This window comes from Danio aesculapii, chromosome 1 (assembly GCF_903798145.1).
Source record: "Danio aesculapii chromosome 1, fDanAes4.1, whole genome shotgun sequence".
Taxonomy (NCBI): Eukaryota; Metazoa; Chordata; class Actinopteri; order Cypriniformes; family Danionidae; genus Danio; species Danio aesculapii.
The window spans coordinates 13,979,575-13,997,100 of NC_079435.1; the positions used below are offsets into that span (position 1 = coordinate 13,979,575).

Here is a 17,526-nt window from a genome sequence, read left to right on the forward strand (position 1 = left end):
GTGTCATAGCGATTACGCAACGTCTCCAGGCTTCACGGAACAACCTGAACAATTACTTCATTCCTCTTTATCGTCTGTATTTTATTCCTTCGTAGTACACTCCTTATTCCATCGTCTGTACTGGCGTAGCAACGCGAGAGCCTTTGAATTCCGTTTTAATGTCAATTGAAGACATGCCCTAATTTCCGACGGACAAGTAAACAAGCTGTCAGAAAAAACACCGTCGAAGACTCGAATGAGAGAAACCCTGAAGAGCTGAAAGGGTAAAACAAAATCTCCCCAAGAACAAACATACTGTCATTTGACCTGAGTTATGTTGCATCTCGATGTTTTGTGAGAGATTTGTTTACTCTTGTCTCCTCCCTTGCGTAACACTGTTTCCATATTTACTCTTTCCTAAGACATCGAGTGTGCACTTCTTAGGGATGTTCACTGTTATGTCCTTCCAGAGAGTTCGGCGTTTCAGGGTTTTGAAGGTACATGTTCATCGCTGACTCTCAAGTTATAGGGGTAGTTCACCCAAAAATGAAAATTCTGGTATAATTTACTCACCATTCACTTGTTCCAAACCTTTGATACGTTTCTTCATTCTGTTAAACACAAAAGAAGATATTTTTAAGAAAACTGTAACCAGTGACTTCCAAAGAATTGTTTTTTCCCCCTCTTTTAGTTAATATATTTAGTGTTTAGAGGAATAAAGAAACATAACGGTTCGCAACCATTGAGGGCGAGTAAAAAAGTGAGTAAATTTCCATTTTTGAGTGAACTATACCTTTAACACTACGCTTTCTCAAATTACATCAATCAGACTGACTAAAATGTTAAACTTAAAGTTAAACTTTGTAGAACTTAAAAAATTGAGTTGAAACCTAATTAAAATATGTTAAAGCAACATAAAAAATATTTGTTGTCCTAATTTTTTTGTCAAAAGTGAGTAATTTTCCATTTTTGAGTGAACTTTACCTTTAACAAAATAAAAACAGATGCCTAAACTAGGGTGAACTACTGTAGTCAGTGCAATCAGGGCTTCGACATGTTCACTAATATTATTTTGTGTAATACATGCTTCAGTGAATCAAATTACATCTATTTTATTAATAAAACATGTTTAAGTTTTCAGTTTTTTATGGGATAGTTTGTGTATTCTGACCTAGTTTATCCTCTGATTAGCTAAAGGTTACTGTATGTCAAACTATACAAACTATGCATTTCATTTTTCATCTCGTTCAGATTGATTGACGTGATTATGCGTTCACAATGGTGTAATCCTCCCCACAAACATGTTGTTTGACATCCTTCAGGGGGATCAAGCATTAATTAGGGGGATCTGTCCCTACCGAGTCCCAACCTCCCCTGTAATTCGCACCTTGACTGTAGTCAACATTTTAAGTGGATCAAAACCTTTTACCAAAGTTGTCCTAAAATTATTGAACAACACCCATTCTTGTCTTTTGACAATTTTGAAATTTTTGATCCACTTTTTGTTTTTTGATCCACTTAAAATGTTGATACTTGTTTTTTAGTAAAGGCATTGACCAGAATCATTTATAATATGCTACCATCCACTGTAGGAAACATACATGTACAATTATTTACAAGAATTTTGCAGTTTTGATGCAGAAATATTTCTATATTTCTTATAAAAAAACAGTTAAAAATGCAATTCTATCCTTTTGATAATTTTCCTCAGAATTTTGAGACATAAACTCACACTTGTTTAGGTAAAAAATGCAAGAGACAGAATCACAATTAAACTTTTAAAAAGTCATAAATGCGAGATAGGAATAGAGTTTATTTCTCACACTTTATACTTTTTATTGACATATTCTATGATGGCACAAGAAGTTTTACATTAGAAGAATAATTAATAAATCGTCCTTAATCAAATTTGATCAAATGTCAAATTCATGAAAGGTGCTAAATCTTAAATTGCTTCATATAAAGTTCATGCTTATATAGAGAGTTTCACCTAGATCTCTATAATGAACACCATGTTGAACAGGTAGCCAATGTAAAAATGCCAATAGTATTGCAGATATTTATGTGGCAAATGATATGACTTTGTCTTCAATTACAGTTCGTTTGGCTGAAAGATTATTGGATTCAAAGACAAGTTCTTCCATTGACACCACTCTGCACCAAAGCAAGTAATGCCAAGAAGCCTGTCAGATACACAAGTATTAGTAAGTTTGGGTTTTTGTCATGTGTGCTTTTGTTATTCTAGTAATACTGAGGAACTCTTAATAATCAAATAAATGTTGCTTTATATGGTTTCATATTGAACTTTACGTAAAAGATTCTTTAAAGGATCATCAGATTATTTAAATGTTCTTCACATTTATGATGCATTTATGAAAAGGGTCAGTCATTAGAGTCAGTTTTTCTAAATTGAACTTCATACAATGTTTTTGTTATTACAGGACAATATTTGGCAGGGATAGAACGATTTAAAATCGGGAATCTGAGGGTTAAAAAAAAATCTTAAATATTGAGACAATTGCCTTTAAGGTTATTCATACATTCCCTCATTTTCTTTTCGGCTTAGTCCCTTTATTAATCTGGGGTCGCCACAGCAGAATGAACTGCCAACTTATCCAGCATATGTTTTACACAGCTGATGCACTTCCAGCCACAACCCAACACTGGGAAACATCCATACACACTCATTCACAAACATACACTATGGCCAATTTAGCTTACCCCATTCACCTATAGCGCATGTCTTCGGACTTGTAGGGGAAACTGGAGCACCCAGAGGAAACCCATGCCAACACAGGGAGAACATGCAAACTCCACACAGAAATGCCAACTGACTCAGCCGAGGCTTGAACCAGCAACCTTCTTGCTGTGAGGCGATCATGCTACCCACTGCGCAACCGTGACGGCCAAAAATGTTTTTTATTTGATACAGAAATTTTTATATATTTGCACGATTTTCATATGACAAAATGCCTTCATGGAATATCTTTACTTAATATTATTACCATGCACCAAAACATTGGGAATGCTGGTTTCTTGGACTGTTTAAAAAAGCTACTTGAAACTCGTCTTTTTATGTTTTAATTTGATAACTTTTTTTTATTCTCACTGTGTTTTTACTGTATTCCTTATTGTTTTATTGTGTTTTTACTGTTTTGTAAGCGCTTTGGGTCTGAGAAAAGCGCGTTATAAATAACATTTATTATTATTATAATTTTTTTTTGTATTTAAAAACTTCTTTAAAAAAATTCACTGATACAATGTACATTGTAAAAAGGATTTGTAAATATACTGTTTTTGGTATTTGGTAACTCATGTTTGTTTGTTTGTTTGTTTGTTTGTTTGTTTGTTTTTACTTATTTATGCTTTTGAATTGCATTATAAGAACCTGATCTTTCCTCCAAAAGCTTTTGATGTTAAAAAATCTAAAATTTTGTTGACATTTTTAATAGTTTAAAGGGATTTATTGTCTGTGTTTATGTTGTAAATAACGGAACCTGGTGATTAACTGCTGTTCTGTAAATTTACAAATGTAATTCTCTATTATTTCTCAAACACACTTGTCTCAATTTACTAAAATGCCTACAAAAGTCACTTTTTTAATCTGCATTGTTAAATATTCAACATCAGAAGTCGACAGAGCAGAGATAAAACTCCCATAATCCAATTCACAACCATAAATAAACAGAAAACACCATGTGAACCACAAAATACAGAACCTGTTAAATAACGGATATTTTTTTACAGTTGGCTATTCTGACATAAAGTGGCTCAGTGGTTAGCACGGTCGCCTCACAGCATGAAGGTTGCTAATTCGAGTCCCGGCTGGGTCAGTTGGCATTTCAGTGTGGAGTTTGTATGTTCTCCTCTTGTTGGCGTGGGTTTCCTCTGGCTAACCCCACAATCCAACGACATGCGGAATAGGTAAATTGGATGAACTAAATTGGACGTAGTGTTTGAATGTGTGTGAATGCAAGTGTATGGGTGTGTCCCAGTAATGGGTTGCGGCTGCAAGGGCATCCACTGCATAAAACATATGCCGGAATAGTTGGCAGTTTGTTCCGCTGTGGCGATCCTTAATAAATAAGGGACTAAGCCAAAGGAAAATCAATGAATGAATATTGCAATATAATGTTATATAAAAAGATCTCTGATTTTGTGCTCCAGGGTCGCATTTAGAAAAGGTTTGGGTTTTTTTTTTTTATACAAAAAAGATACATTTATTTTGGTTTGTGAGCAGAGTCTCATTCTGCATCATTCAATTTTTATTTTTAGCATTTGTTACATGTATTAACAATGTCATTTCTCCCTAGAGAAAGCAAAACCAAAATCTATAATGGATATTGCCAAACTGCTCCAGCAAAAGAGCAAAGAGACCAACGAAAGAAAACAGTCTGCTACAAATACAACCAAACCAGCAACACCAAACCAATCAAATAACTGGAGTGACACCAAAGCGGCGCTTATTTCCAGTGCAAAACTTCAAACTCCTACCATCACCCTTCAAGCAAAAGATTCTTCAGAATCTGCCATTCATGTGCACACCAAACCAGTTCAGGACACCATGGTAGATCTTCAAGCATTGGCCAGTCCTACAGGTCCTTCTCTGACTGAAACCACATCCAGGCTTAACTCTATCCTAATCCATTCTGCTGTAGACTTTACATATTCAAACGTTATTGATCAAATGGCCACAGAGGGTCTGAATAAGGAAACATACACTCAAATTTCAAACGCAAATGATTTATCATCCAATTCCATTGATTCAGTTGCTGGATCCACCACTAATAATGATCGTGTAGATGTGACTACAAATATCTCTCAAGTTTCCTCTCAGACATCAGAAGTCATTTCATCCTATGAGGTCGATACACAGAATCATGATGCTTCTGAACAACACGCACCAAAAGTAGTTGCTTGTGAAGAAACCGTCAACATGGCTGATGCTATCATGACAACTCCAGAAGTTTCATCTGCGTTTCAACGAGAAGAGCCGTTTTCTCTTTCAGAAGCCGTCAACGTGAATGTGAACATTGCACAAGCACAAAACTATGCACAACCTCTCTCTCAACGCTTTCCTAACTGGTCTTCAAATGTCATCGCAGACAAACAATCTTCTGATGGACAGATCCTCAATCGGGCATTTGAGTCTTTTCCAGGTGGCACAGAAATACTAGATATCTCCGTAGTTTTCTCTAAATCTGGAGAAGTATGTCAAGTCTCTCCATCTGCTGAGCCTATCGCAGGAGTCTCTTTATTTAAATCTACTGAGGAACTTTCAGTTGCTGGGACGGTATCTGCCTCCTGTCTGAGTAAAGCCGTAAAGGTTGATGGTTTGTCAGAAATGTCTGCCGATGTTCAAAGCTCCATCACTCTGAAGGACCCAGTTCTTGTGCAAAATTACATTTTAGAGGAAGAGAAGCGGACAGAAGCTGAGAAGCTGCCTGAGGGTATGTTTCGTCGTTTCTGCTTCACTTATTTTGTTGTTTTTTTTTATGCACCTTTCACTTTTTTGTGGATATTTCTGATTCACAAGCTCTATTTTTATATATTTTGGGGGGCTGCGCTGTGAGCTTAAATTGTCTTTCAATATAATAGTGTTTTACTGTTAAAAAATGATGCTTTAAACACGATTTTCCCTTTAAATTATGTTAAAATGTATGAAACATTTATTTTTCTTTTATGTCTTTGCATGTACAGTTCAAGACAAAATTATTAGCCCTCCTGTCAAATATCTATCCTTTATTTTTTAACACATTTTACAGATAATAGTTTAAATACAACCTGAAATCTCAAACAGAGTTTTAAGACATTTTAAAACTAGATTTGATCAAGTGATTTTTACCAGATGTCGTATTAGATATACAACGATAACCCATGTTTTTTTTTACTTAAAGGTGAAGACCCCACTCAGTGTTTGCACTGCACAGTGTGGTATATGCACACAGACTTTTAATTTCAGCCAGCCTTAGGGCTTCCAGTGAATTGTCATCCCAAACAAAATAGCCACGTTTAAAATCTGATTTCTTTAAAAAACAGCGATCTTCAATGCCTGGATGAGATACGATATAAAGTGGGTATCAGACCAAACTAGAAACACTGCGTCAAGTTATATTTTTCCCCGCCATGTCTTTAAATTTTGGAAATTAATTTTACCCCAGTATTTTCGATGGAATTCTGCGTTTGTGTTTAAACGGTCTTATGTCTTTTTTTTACGCTTTACAATCAAATGAATGCTTAAGTCTATTTAACTGATTATATTTGAATTACATTACAACATCGATGCTGTAAAAGGAACTTTATGAAATTGAAATTAGTCATATAAAGCTTTCACAGGAAGTTCATCATTGGCTGAAAAACACTAGCTGTGCATGTATAGCTGCCCATTCCTCTTACAGTAAAACACACTCTACTGGACTGTCCTGCCTTTAATGATTCCAAAAGGCCTTTTTTTATAAAAATTAACTCTCTTAAAGACATTTTTTGCAGTGTTACCAGGAAAATGTTTAGAATTTGTATCATGTAATAACACTTACAATCTTACTTCATTTATGTATTCATTTGTTTGTTGTTTTTAATTGTAAATTTATTATTGAAATATGCTTGCCATGGAAAAAGCCTTGGTTGCTGACATGGCATTAAATAAAAAATACATTACAGGTAATAGTTTCAATAAGTAATTTCTAATAACGCCGACAGTACACAGGGTACACAGGAAATGCAGGGTTCCACACAATTCATTCGGCTGGTCCCAACACAAATCGATTAAGTTAAGTTAACAGATTTAAGTGGATTAAACATAAAGCAATTAAATTGCCCTAAAAATCTCAAGAATTGTTATTTAAGCTCATTTTAAGTAGTTTGAGCAAGCAGCAGAATATTTACTGATATATTTGCAGATATATTTTCTTTAATATTTAGTGTACATAATATTTTACTAGTTATTTAGCAATATACTTGGATTCAGCTCATTAAATAAGTGTGATTTAAAGGCTTAACTAATTAGGTTAACTAAACACGTTAGGTTAATTAAACAACAGTGGTTTGTTCTGACTAATTTCTTAAGGGGCTAATAATATTGACCATAGCCGTTTTTACATACACTAACTTCACAATCTAGAAGTCAAAACTAAGCCGAAATAACACTTTGCATAAGAGAAATGTAATAGGAAAGACTTCAAAAATGTCCTTGTTCTGTTAAAAATCACTTCGAATGTATATGTAAAATGATATATTTGTGCCACAAACATTAGCAGGCAGTTTCAGTCTCAGTCTGACAGTCATTTGAATAGAAGAGCTGCAAAGTTTACATGTATACAACTTCTGGAAGCATCTTCTCATAACACACATATCTTCTGACGTGATGTATTGAATCAGCATGGTGTCCTCTGTGCCAACCTGATTTCACCAACTAGGACATGTTCCTGTTCAACATCTATGTTGATCCTGGAACAACATTCCAATCAGCCAATCAGAATTAAGGCACATGTTTACCGTTTTTGTTAGTTTAGGCTTATGGTTAGGTTTATGCACTTCTACATGATTGTTATCTAACTATTATTCTTCTCTGATTTTGGGAATAATTTACAGTTATGGCTGGGTTTAGGGGTAGGGAATTGGTATGGATTACATTTTCGAACAAAAATGATGGCCCAGGATCAACATCGATGTCAATCCAGAAGCGCATCGTACTTGGCAAAATCATGATGTGCTGTTCTCTGTTATAGAGTAAGAGATGTGGAGACGTTGCTTGCTTTGAGCTATTCTGAACTTCACCACAAGAGGGTGAATTGTTCCATGTCTCTTGACAATTGTTATCAATTTGTCTTTATTTATTTATTTTTTTTCATGTTTGCATATAATTTAATTTGTAAGAGTCATAATTAATTAATATGTGCATCCGAATTATCCTTTTTTATGATCAAAGACATTCAAAGCACATCTAATTAAAGCATTCTGCATTATAATGACATTTCGGAATAGTTTCTGCAACCAATAACTGTCATTTTTCTCTCAATCTGCAGAACAGCTGGATCCAATACAGAGACTCTTTCTCCACAAGATACGGGAATACTCCACGAAGAGCCAGTATGAAAAACATTGCATAAATCAGATAACATTAAAACATTCCATGCATTCCAGTAGATCAAACTTCTCACATATTTTAAACAGCACATTTGACCCTGTTTATGGTGTCCATAGAGCTTCTGCTGGCCCTGTGGATGCTGGAGCAGATTATGAGAAAGCGTTCAGCGAAGAACTAAGCAAACTCCAGAGACTCTACGGCGGTGGAGACTTAACAAGCTTCCCAGAATTCACGTTCTCTGGTGGGTACTTTTTTTGGATTTATTTTAGGGCTTTTCAAACTTGGGTTGTACACAAAGGAGTGCCAGGGGTCCTTAGAAATTTGGAGGAAAAATGCTTAAATGCTTTAAATATATGTAAATAAATATGTAGTTATTAAACAATAAAAAATAAGATTTAAATTAGGAATTTATTAAGGTAAATGTACACATTAGTATTAAATAAGTAAATCTAAATAAAAAAATAAAAAAACATTATAAGAAATCTAGAATTTGTAAAAAAAAAAAAAATACATAAAAATTACATAAAGCAATATAAATATATTTTAATCTGCATTTAAAAATAATACATTTGTAAAAAAAAAAGTGCATTTATTATTAAATACAATACTATAATGAGCAACATGTGTAAATGCATATTCCCTCCAAAAGATATTTTAGATTCATTTATAATAAAAATACAACTAAATAAAACTTTTTATAAAAAAAAATACTATAAAATGCAGTTTATCATAACTATACAGTTATAATAAAACATACAGATAAAAACAAAATTCAAATCAAATGTTTAAATAAATATTGTAATATAATGAGTCTAAAACGTTGTTCCATACATACTGTGTATACAATCAGGGTGTGAATTACAGGGGAATTGACCTCCCCTATTTAATGCTTGATCCCACTCTGAAGGACGTAAAAACATCATGTGGGTGGGGGCCGTGGGGGGGGGGGGGGGGGTGGGGTTGTAGTCATTCCTCTAAATTGTAAGTAGTTTGCTCTGATCTGCATCTTAAATACTATTACTACTAATTAAATAAAAGTTAATTAAAAATATACAATTGACCACCCCTATAATGGATTATACCATTGTGAATGCATAATAACGTCAATTAATCTAAGCCGTTAGACATGGTAAGTGTTCACAAAACACTTTTCTTGTAAAATAGGTGTTTGTTTCTACATATAGCCTAAAAGTAAAGTAAAATTAGATGCATTGTTTGTATAGTTTGACCTACAGTAATCTCTGAAATGACCAATCACATTATCTTGTGGGTCAGAATACACAAACTATTCCACAAAATCCTGAAAAATGAAATATGTTACGTTAATAAAATTTGATTCACTGCAGCATGTACTACACAAAATAATATTATTGATAAAGTTGACCTCCCCTGATCCTCAATGTAAAATTCGCACCCTGTATACAATGAATATTAAACTTATACTTTTCGGCTTAGTCCCTTTATTAATCAGGGCTCGCCACAGTGGAATAAACCGCCAACTTATCCAGCATATGTTTTATGCAGCGAATGCCCTTTCAGCTGCAACCTAGTACTGTGAAACACCCACACACACACATACACTACGGACAGTAGTATATGAATAAACATTTAGCATATTCAATTCATCTATAGCACATGTCTTTGTACTGTGGGGGAAACCCACGCCAACACGGAGAGAACATGCAAACCCCACACAGAAATGCCAACTGGCCCACCTGGGACTCAAATGAGCTACCTTATTGCTGTGAGGCGACAGTGCTAACCACTGAGCCACCGTGCTGCCCTATTATTATTAATATTAATTTTATTAATGGTAATAGTAATAAAAGCAATAATGACTGGAATGATAATTTCATTTGAAACTGCATACAATATTAAGAAAGCAGTTATTTAAAATTGTAATAAATATTGAACAATTTAACATTTTTTTTACATTTAATAAATACCGCCTTGATGAACAGAATCATTTTCTTAAAAAACTTACCCCAAACTTTTGCCTGGTAGTATATATCAAATCACTTTTATTGTCACATCATCAGCAGCATGTGTGCTTAGGTGCTGGCTCCAGACAGTGCAAAATACAACGACAGTGTAAAGTAAAACAACATGCTCCCAAAAAACAAGACAATATACAATTGACAATGTTGACAGTAATACGTAGAAGACAATGAATAGGTGTACACATACAGTAGTCTGACTGTTGGTACAGATTGGTTAAAGCGCAGTGTATGCTTACATCTATATATGCACACAGTTATGATAGAACATATAAATTGATATAAAAATTCTAAATCAAAACAAATGTTTAAATAAACACAGTACTATAACGAGTAGAAAACATTGCCCATTACAATGAATTTTAAACTGAAGAATAATTTCATTAACTCTTATTTTTGTATTTTTTCAGAGCCTGTATTGGATGAAAACGGCTCAAAATGAAAAGCCCACCCTGACATTGTCAGAAGTATATCATTGATGAGCGCTCCTTTAAAATGTCATTACTTTATAAAAGTCTTCCTTGCACTTACAGAACTGCAAAACAAAAGAAGGGAAATCAAAAATAAAGCTGAAACTTTAACATGATCAGACTGTTCTGTTTACATATAATCTGCAACACTCACAGTGCTCAGTGTAATTGAGTACACCCCATTTTAAAAATGAATATTTTTATCAATTTCTCGGGTGAATATGGGTAGTAAATAGTGGTGCATTTGAACAAAACAGATTTATTGAACAGATGTATTTATTAAAATAATATTTTAGTCACAGAACATCTTTAGAAATGGAAAGAAAATGCATTTAAATTAATGTAAAATATTGCAAAAAACAATTACAAACTACAACATTTCAACAAAATTGCATATATTCTGTGTTTCTCTTGATTTTGCTAATTTTAAAAATGTTATTTAATATTTTTCCCTTACATATAAGTGTAGGCTACTAATTTTTGAACTGTTATACTAAGCTATTTTGTTAGATAAGCTCCAGATTTGATTTCAGTACTGACTAAACTAATGTATATGCACAAATATAATATTGTAAAACTTCCTATAAAACAATATTAATTTAAATGAGATATTTGCGAGGGGTGTACTCAAATATGTGAGCACTGTATTTCATAACTCCATTACCCCCGCACAGAAGTCTCCAGGGGGCGAGCACTTTTCCCCTGCACCGCCGTGTCTCCTCCCACCTCATCAATATTCATGAGCAAAGTTGCCTGCGTGCCGTTACGCTGTGACGACATGGAAGAACTGCGGGTCCCGATTGCTGCAGCCGCTTGTCATTGTGACGAAGATTGGCACTAAGGTAAGCTGTCACTCAAAATCTTCTTTTCCGACTCCCTATCAATCAGGCGATCTGGGCCGCGCGCTAAAAATGCACTCGGCGCATAAGATCGAGCTTCCGTGGGAGGCGCGCGGTCTGGAGGCTTTTAGGCTCAAATCTGATGTTTGGACGGCGGTTTCGGGGGAAATTTTCTGGCTCGACACACACACACAGTCAAGGCCCAGCTCTTTTTTTATGATCTTTTGTAGAAGTGCGAATGGCGGCGGCTCTAGTGGGGAGGGATAGCCCGATGTCCCTTAGATTGATTGATAGGCGATTATGGGCAGGCTTTTTATTACATTTAAAGAGACAGACGCGACATTTGAAGACGTTATAAGTCGGCGAAAACTCTAGAAGGTTGAATTTTTTTTTCTTCGTTATGACGCATAATTGTAACCGTTTACTAATTGCGTCACAGTCTTTCGCGGGCGTTCGTGTCTTCGAATGAAAACACTGACTGACTATGGACATGAACATATAGCGATTGTTGAGCAGACAAACATGGCGCCTACAGTAATAGAGAGAATGAGATACAGTCATATGGGGCTGCTGAAGGAATAGACATGACGAAGATGTGACGAGAAATTAAGATGATTAATAAGTGAACGCTCCTGTTTTTAAATGGAGAGCTTTTTTTTAGGTATTCGAAGACATAATCACTCGTGTGAAGCCGCGTTGCAGTGCAGATCCCTCACGGCTATATTTAATGATGCTTCTATTTATATCGCCGATTCGAATTCATCTGAAAGCACTGCAGATGTTGATGTGGTCATGGATATATAACATTGTTTTGGGATTTCGAAGAAAGCCGATGGAATGCAACGTTATCTGTTCACATCACTTCAGTAAAGCACTAAGTTTTGATTGACAGCACATGTACTTGTGTACAATTAAATATATACCTAATAAAGGGCACAAGTTACCAAAATTGATGTAATTTTGATTTTTCTTTACTATCAGTACCAAATGAAATGTGCCAAAACGCTGAAATTTATGTAATTTTGCTCTCTCTTTAATATAAATGTTAATAATACAATATGAAATCAGCGTAAATGTTGTTATGAACTGTTTACCATCAAATAAAGTGAGAAAAATTTGCTGAAATGTATTTTTAAGTTCATTTTCAAACTATTTGCAATTATATTTAATATTAAATCAAATATGCAAAAAAAAAAATTATATTTAAGTTGCTTTCTGCACTATTTGCTGTCAAATGCATCATTATTATATTTAAGCAAATGGACTGTCCAATTTGTTACACATTATTTACAGGAATATTTTAGATTGTCAAAATGAATGTTGAGAAAATGCTGAGATTTATGTAATTTTGCTCTCTCTTTAATATCAGTTGTAATACAATATGAAATCAGCGCAAATGTTGTTATGAACTGTTTACCATCAAATAAAGTGAGAAACATTTGCTGAAATTTATTTTTACAGCTACTATTGCTGTTTATATGTACATTTAAATGAATTGTGTAAAAATTCAAAGTTCATCCTCAAACTATTTGCAATTATATTTAATAGTAAAATGTCAAATGTGCAAAAATGGCATTTACGTTATTTTCTGCACTATTTGCTCTCAAATGTAATCATATTTAAGCAAATGAATTGTCCAATTCAATTTGTTACACGTTATTTATTGTAATATTTTAGATTGTCAAAATAAATGTTGACAAAATGCTGAAATTTAGTTTATTTTGCTCTCTTTAATATCAGTCTTTATAATACAGTATGAAATCAGCGAAAAAAAAATATTATGCTCTGTTTACCATCAAATAAAATTGTTGTTGTGTGTATAATAACAAACATTTGCTGGAATACATTTTTTCCAACTACTATTACTATTTATATGTACAGTTGAAATCAGAATTATTAGCCCCCCTTTGAATTCTTTTCTCTTTTAAATATTTCCCAAATGATGTTTAACAGAGCAAGGAAATTTTCACAGTATGTCTGATAATATTCTTTCGTCTGGAGAAAGTCTTATTTGTTTTATTTCGGCTAAAATAAAAGCAGTTTTAAATTTTTTAAAGCCATTTTAAGGTCAAAATTATTAGCCCCTTTAAGCTATATTTTTTGACCGTCCCCCAATGTGTAAAGCGCTTTGAGTGTCTAGATAAGCGCTATATAAATGTAAGGAATTATTATTATTATCATATTTAGTAACAGCTAGCTAATTAATTGTGCAGAAATGTTAAAATTAACATAATTATTTTTTTTAAATCTGTTTGCTGTCAATATAATAGCAAATAATAGTTATCCACTTTAAAAATCGAATTAGCCTGCATGTATTTCCATGTGATATGTGAATAAAATATTACATGTACAGAATGTAAACAAAGTTTTGTATGTGTTATTATATATTGTTGATAATGCATATTAAAGCAGAATATTATGTTTTACAGTTCGTCCATGTCAGAGTTTCTATTGTTGTGTCAGTTATAGAGGTGTTGAAGATCAGCTCTTTTAGAATGCCCCAGCGTCGTCCACGGCAACAGTAACTATGATGACATCCCCATCGGTGTCCATGGAGGATTATCAAGAGGCTGAACAGGTTTGTGTTGCCAGATAATTCAGCCTGGTTTTGTTTGGTGTGAGCGCGCCATATCCTTGCATTGCAATAAAAACCATTAACGGTTTTGTAAACGTAGCAATCTAACATCTGACACTGAGATTGATGTCTTGTGAATTCTGGGAAGTCTGACCTCTGCGGCATCGGATGGAGCGATAGCGAGACTCGAGACTAACCCGAGATTTTCCAGCAGTCGTGAAATATTTTTATCATTTCCCCCCTTTTCAATCAACACTATTGTTGCTCTCCATCACATGCACTCAATCATGTGGGCCTGTCCAACTATAAAGGACAAACTGTACGAAAGAGAGGAGAAACCAGCACAACTGTGGGTAATGGGCCTTGTTCACAGACCATGATGAGGACAGACCCACAGTTTGCAAATTCTCTTATTTCCAGTTAAGTTTGTCATATTTTCATTTTGAAACAATTGTATATACATATACAGAAGTATATTTAGTGATTTACTACTTTGGATTTACTGTAGATCACAAAAAAAGAGACTAAATCAGTAGTCAGGGTTTTCTCCCTCTTCAACATTGTATAAATTATGCTTTTATCTGCCGTTAACTGCTAATGAGGTGTAACAAAACATTAACCAAGCATGAGAACAAGTAATTATTGTAGTTTATATTAGTAGTATAAATGTATTATTTCTCTTTAAAGGCAATGAAAAGAACCATTTGCCATAAAATGAAATCTGCTGAGAAAAATGATCATTTCAGAAGAAAATTTCAGATTAGAGGCACTTAGAGGGTTTAGCCTTTGAACTCTTCATATATGTGTATATGCTGTATATATTACCGGTCAAAAGTTTGGGGTCAGTCGGATTTTTAAATGTTTTGAAATAAGCTTCTCCTGCTCACAAAGGCTGCATCTATTTAATTCAAAATACAGTGCACATTGTAAAATCAAGAAACGTTATTCCACAACAGAATAACTGCTCAAAAGTTGCTTATAATTTAATTTAATGATTTATTCCAGTGATTTTAAAGATACATTTTCAGCTTCTTTACTGCAGTCTTCAGAGTCACATGATCCTTCAGAAATCACTCTAATATTAATTATTATTATCAGAAGTATTATTATAATAATACTTAATAATAATGTATTAGTAATAAAAGCAATAATGATTGGAGTTATAATTTCATTTGAAACTACATATAATATGTAAGCAGTTATTTAAATTTGTAATAATTTTTTTTACATTTAATAAATGCTGCCTTGATGAACAGAATAATTTTCTTTAAAAAGCAAAACAAAACTGATATTATAGATATTATGTGTGTATATATATATATATATATATATATATATATATATATATATATATATATATATATATATATATATATATATATATATATATTTATTTATTTTAATTAGTTTTTTTGTTTGTTTTTTTTAAATATTTCCTAAATGATGTTTAACAGAGCAAGGACATTTTTACAGTATGTATGATAATATTTTTTCTTCTGTAGAAAGCTTTGTATGTTTTATTTCGGCTAGAATAAAAGCAGTTTTTAATTTGTAAAAACTATTTTAGGGACAAAATTTTTAGCAAATTTTTTTTTTCTTTTTCGATTGTCTACAGAACGAACTATCATTATACAATAACTTGCCTAATTACCCTAACCTGCCTAGTTAACCTAATTAACCTAGTTAAGCCTTTAAGTGTCAATTTAGGCTGTAGAGAAGTGTCTTGAAAAGGATCTAGTAAAATATTATTCACTTTCATCATGGCATATATATAGTTGAAATCAGAATAATTAGCCCCCCTTTGAACTTTTTTGTTTTGTTTAGAATAAAAGCGGTTTTCAAAAAAAAAATTTAAGGTCAAAATGTCATTTAAATGTCACTTTGAGCTGAAGTGTCTTGAAAAATATTAGTAAATTATTTACTGTCATCATGACAAAGATAAAATAAATCAGTTATTAGAAATGAGTTATTAAAACTGTTATGTTTAGAAATGTGTTGAAAAAATCTCTTTGTTAAACAGAAATTGGGGGAAAAATTGTCAGGGAGTAATAATTCATGGGGTTTAATAATTCTGACTTCAACTGTGTGTGTGTGCATGTGTGTGTGTGTATATATATATATATATATATATATATATATATATATATATATATATATATATATATATATATATATATATATATATATATATAGTGAATGTAGACATTAACATTACGTTATAATATATGCTGTATAGTTCATTCTCTCTAGTGTAGTTAACCAATAAAATCTTAGCAATTAAAAATGAAATTCAATTCAAGTTTTTAAATCAGTTTTCACAATAATTCTAGTTTCAAAGTAGCTTTACGAAAAGAGTACATTATTGCATTACAATAAAAACCAGAAGCGTTAAGGTTATTAGTTACCATAAGTTTACTTGTTACTAATAACTTTAATTATGAATAACATTATCAGTTAAAGTTATTATATATATAAACATAGTTTGCCTGCGTTTGTATAGTATATACAGTATAGGTGAGGTCTGTGTGTAGATGTAGAAATCTTACTGTAACGTTATAAGTAACTTAAATTTCACTTAACTGTTTAGTTTCAACTACACTGTAAAAAAAGGCTGGTATCCACACAATTCCTTTGTTGTTTAAACACTAATTATTTAAGTTAACATAATCATTTTTACACATTTTAGTGGATTGAACATAAAACAATTAAGTTGCCCCCCCAAAAAAGAGTTGTTTTGTTTTAACTAATTTTCTTAAATTAGCTTGAACAATCAGCTAGTCATTTTTGTGATGTCCGATGACTACTGATAACCCTGAAAAAAGTGAAAAGCTTATCATTTTAATAAAATAATATATTATTGCATTAGAAGTGTCTGCAATATCTTGCAAGCCGACTCCAGCGATCACTCAAGGTGCTGCTATTTTCATCTTTCCTCTGTTTTTCCTGCTAAACAGTCTGAAACTAATGTGCAAAGACCATTCTGTTAAATCTGTGAAACCTTTACAAATCTGACAGAGAAAGATGGAGTAGCCGTTGGTTTGGAGAAAGAAGCTCTTTTTTGTTACGAAGGAGGTTGTGAAAGCCCATGTGGAGCCTTAGGGTGTCGTTGTGTGACAGAGAGAGGCTGTGTTTGTGAGAGTGGCCCCGCGCACGGACGTTACTGCCCGCAGACATGCCAGCTGACACCGCTAACTTCCACATCCCTCACACATCTTCATTCCCCATCCCGTGCAGATGCAAGTGGGAGAACCCACGGCAGGACAAGTGGAGGAGAGGCTGGAGGAAGAGGAAGAGGAGGAGGAGGAGAGAGACGAAGAAGAAGAGGAAGAAGAAGACAGCGGCTCCGCTCCGTCTGAGCCACAAACTCCTATGGAGGTCTACAAGTCGGCCATTTACAGGTAACTACATTTATGCTTCATTCATGCGCTGAAGTCTTTAAGTGTGAGTTCAATTCATAGGGGAAAGCGAGATCTGATAAATAGTCAAACCAAAAATTATTCAGAGACCAGATGTAAATATTGATTGATTTATTTTTACTGGCGAATGCTGGACACTATTCCGTTTATGTATGCGATGATAG

The 17,526-nt window shown here is 33.5% G+C and overlaps 2 protein-coding genes across 4 annotated transcripts in view; both read left to right on the forward strand.

Annotated features, from left to right (window-relative positions):
- Positions 1-10,648, forward strand: si:dkey-22n8.3 (uncharacterized). 2 transcript variants are annotated; one of them, XM_056467851.1, is made up of 7 exons: positions 1-263; positions 402-476; positions 2,078-2,183; positions 4,293-5,429; positions 8,004-8,067; positions 8,182-8,306; positions 10,473-10,648. In XM_056467851.1, the coding sequence occupies exons 2-7, from the start codon at positions 426-428 to the stop codon at positions 10,502-10,504; spliced, it is 1,515 nt and encodes a 504-aa protein (XP_056323826.1). In that variant the 5' UTR covers positions 1-263; positions 402-425; the 3' UTR covers positions 10,505-10,648. The 2 variants fall into 2 exon arrangements, with proteins under 2 accessions (XP_056323826.1, XP_056323897.1); XM_056467922.1 differs by lacking the exon at positions 1-263 and having other exon boundaries at positions 4,295-5,429.
- A 521-nt stretch (positions 10,649-11,169) lies between these two features.
- The window catches only part of pknox1.2 (pbx/knotted 1 homeobox 1.2), a 26,306-nt gene continuing 19,949 nt past the window's right edge, over positions 11,170-17,526 (forward strand). Inside the window, exons 1-3 of one of the 2 annotated variants that reach the window (XM_056456630.1) lie at positions 11,170-11,374; positions 13,801-13,949; positions 17,181-17,344. In XM_056456630.1, the coding sequence (XP_056312605.1) occupies positions 13,899-13,949; positions 17,181-17,344 (215 nt within the window). In that variant the 5' untranslated portion in view covers positions 11,170-11,374; positions 13,801-13,898. The remainder of the gene's footprint in view (positions 11,375-13,800; positions 13,950-17,180; positions 17,345-17,526) is intronic. The other variant, XM_056456629.1, reaches the window with a different exon arrangement.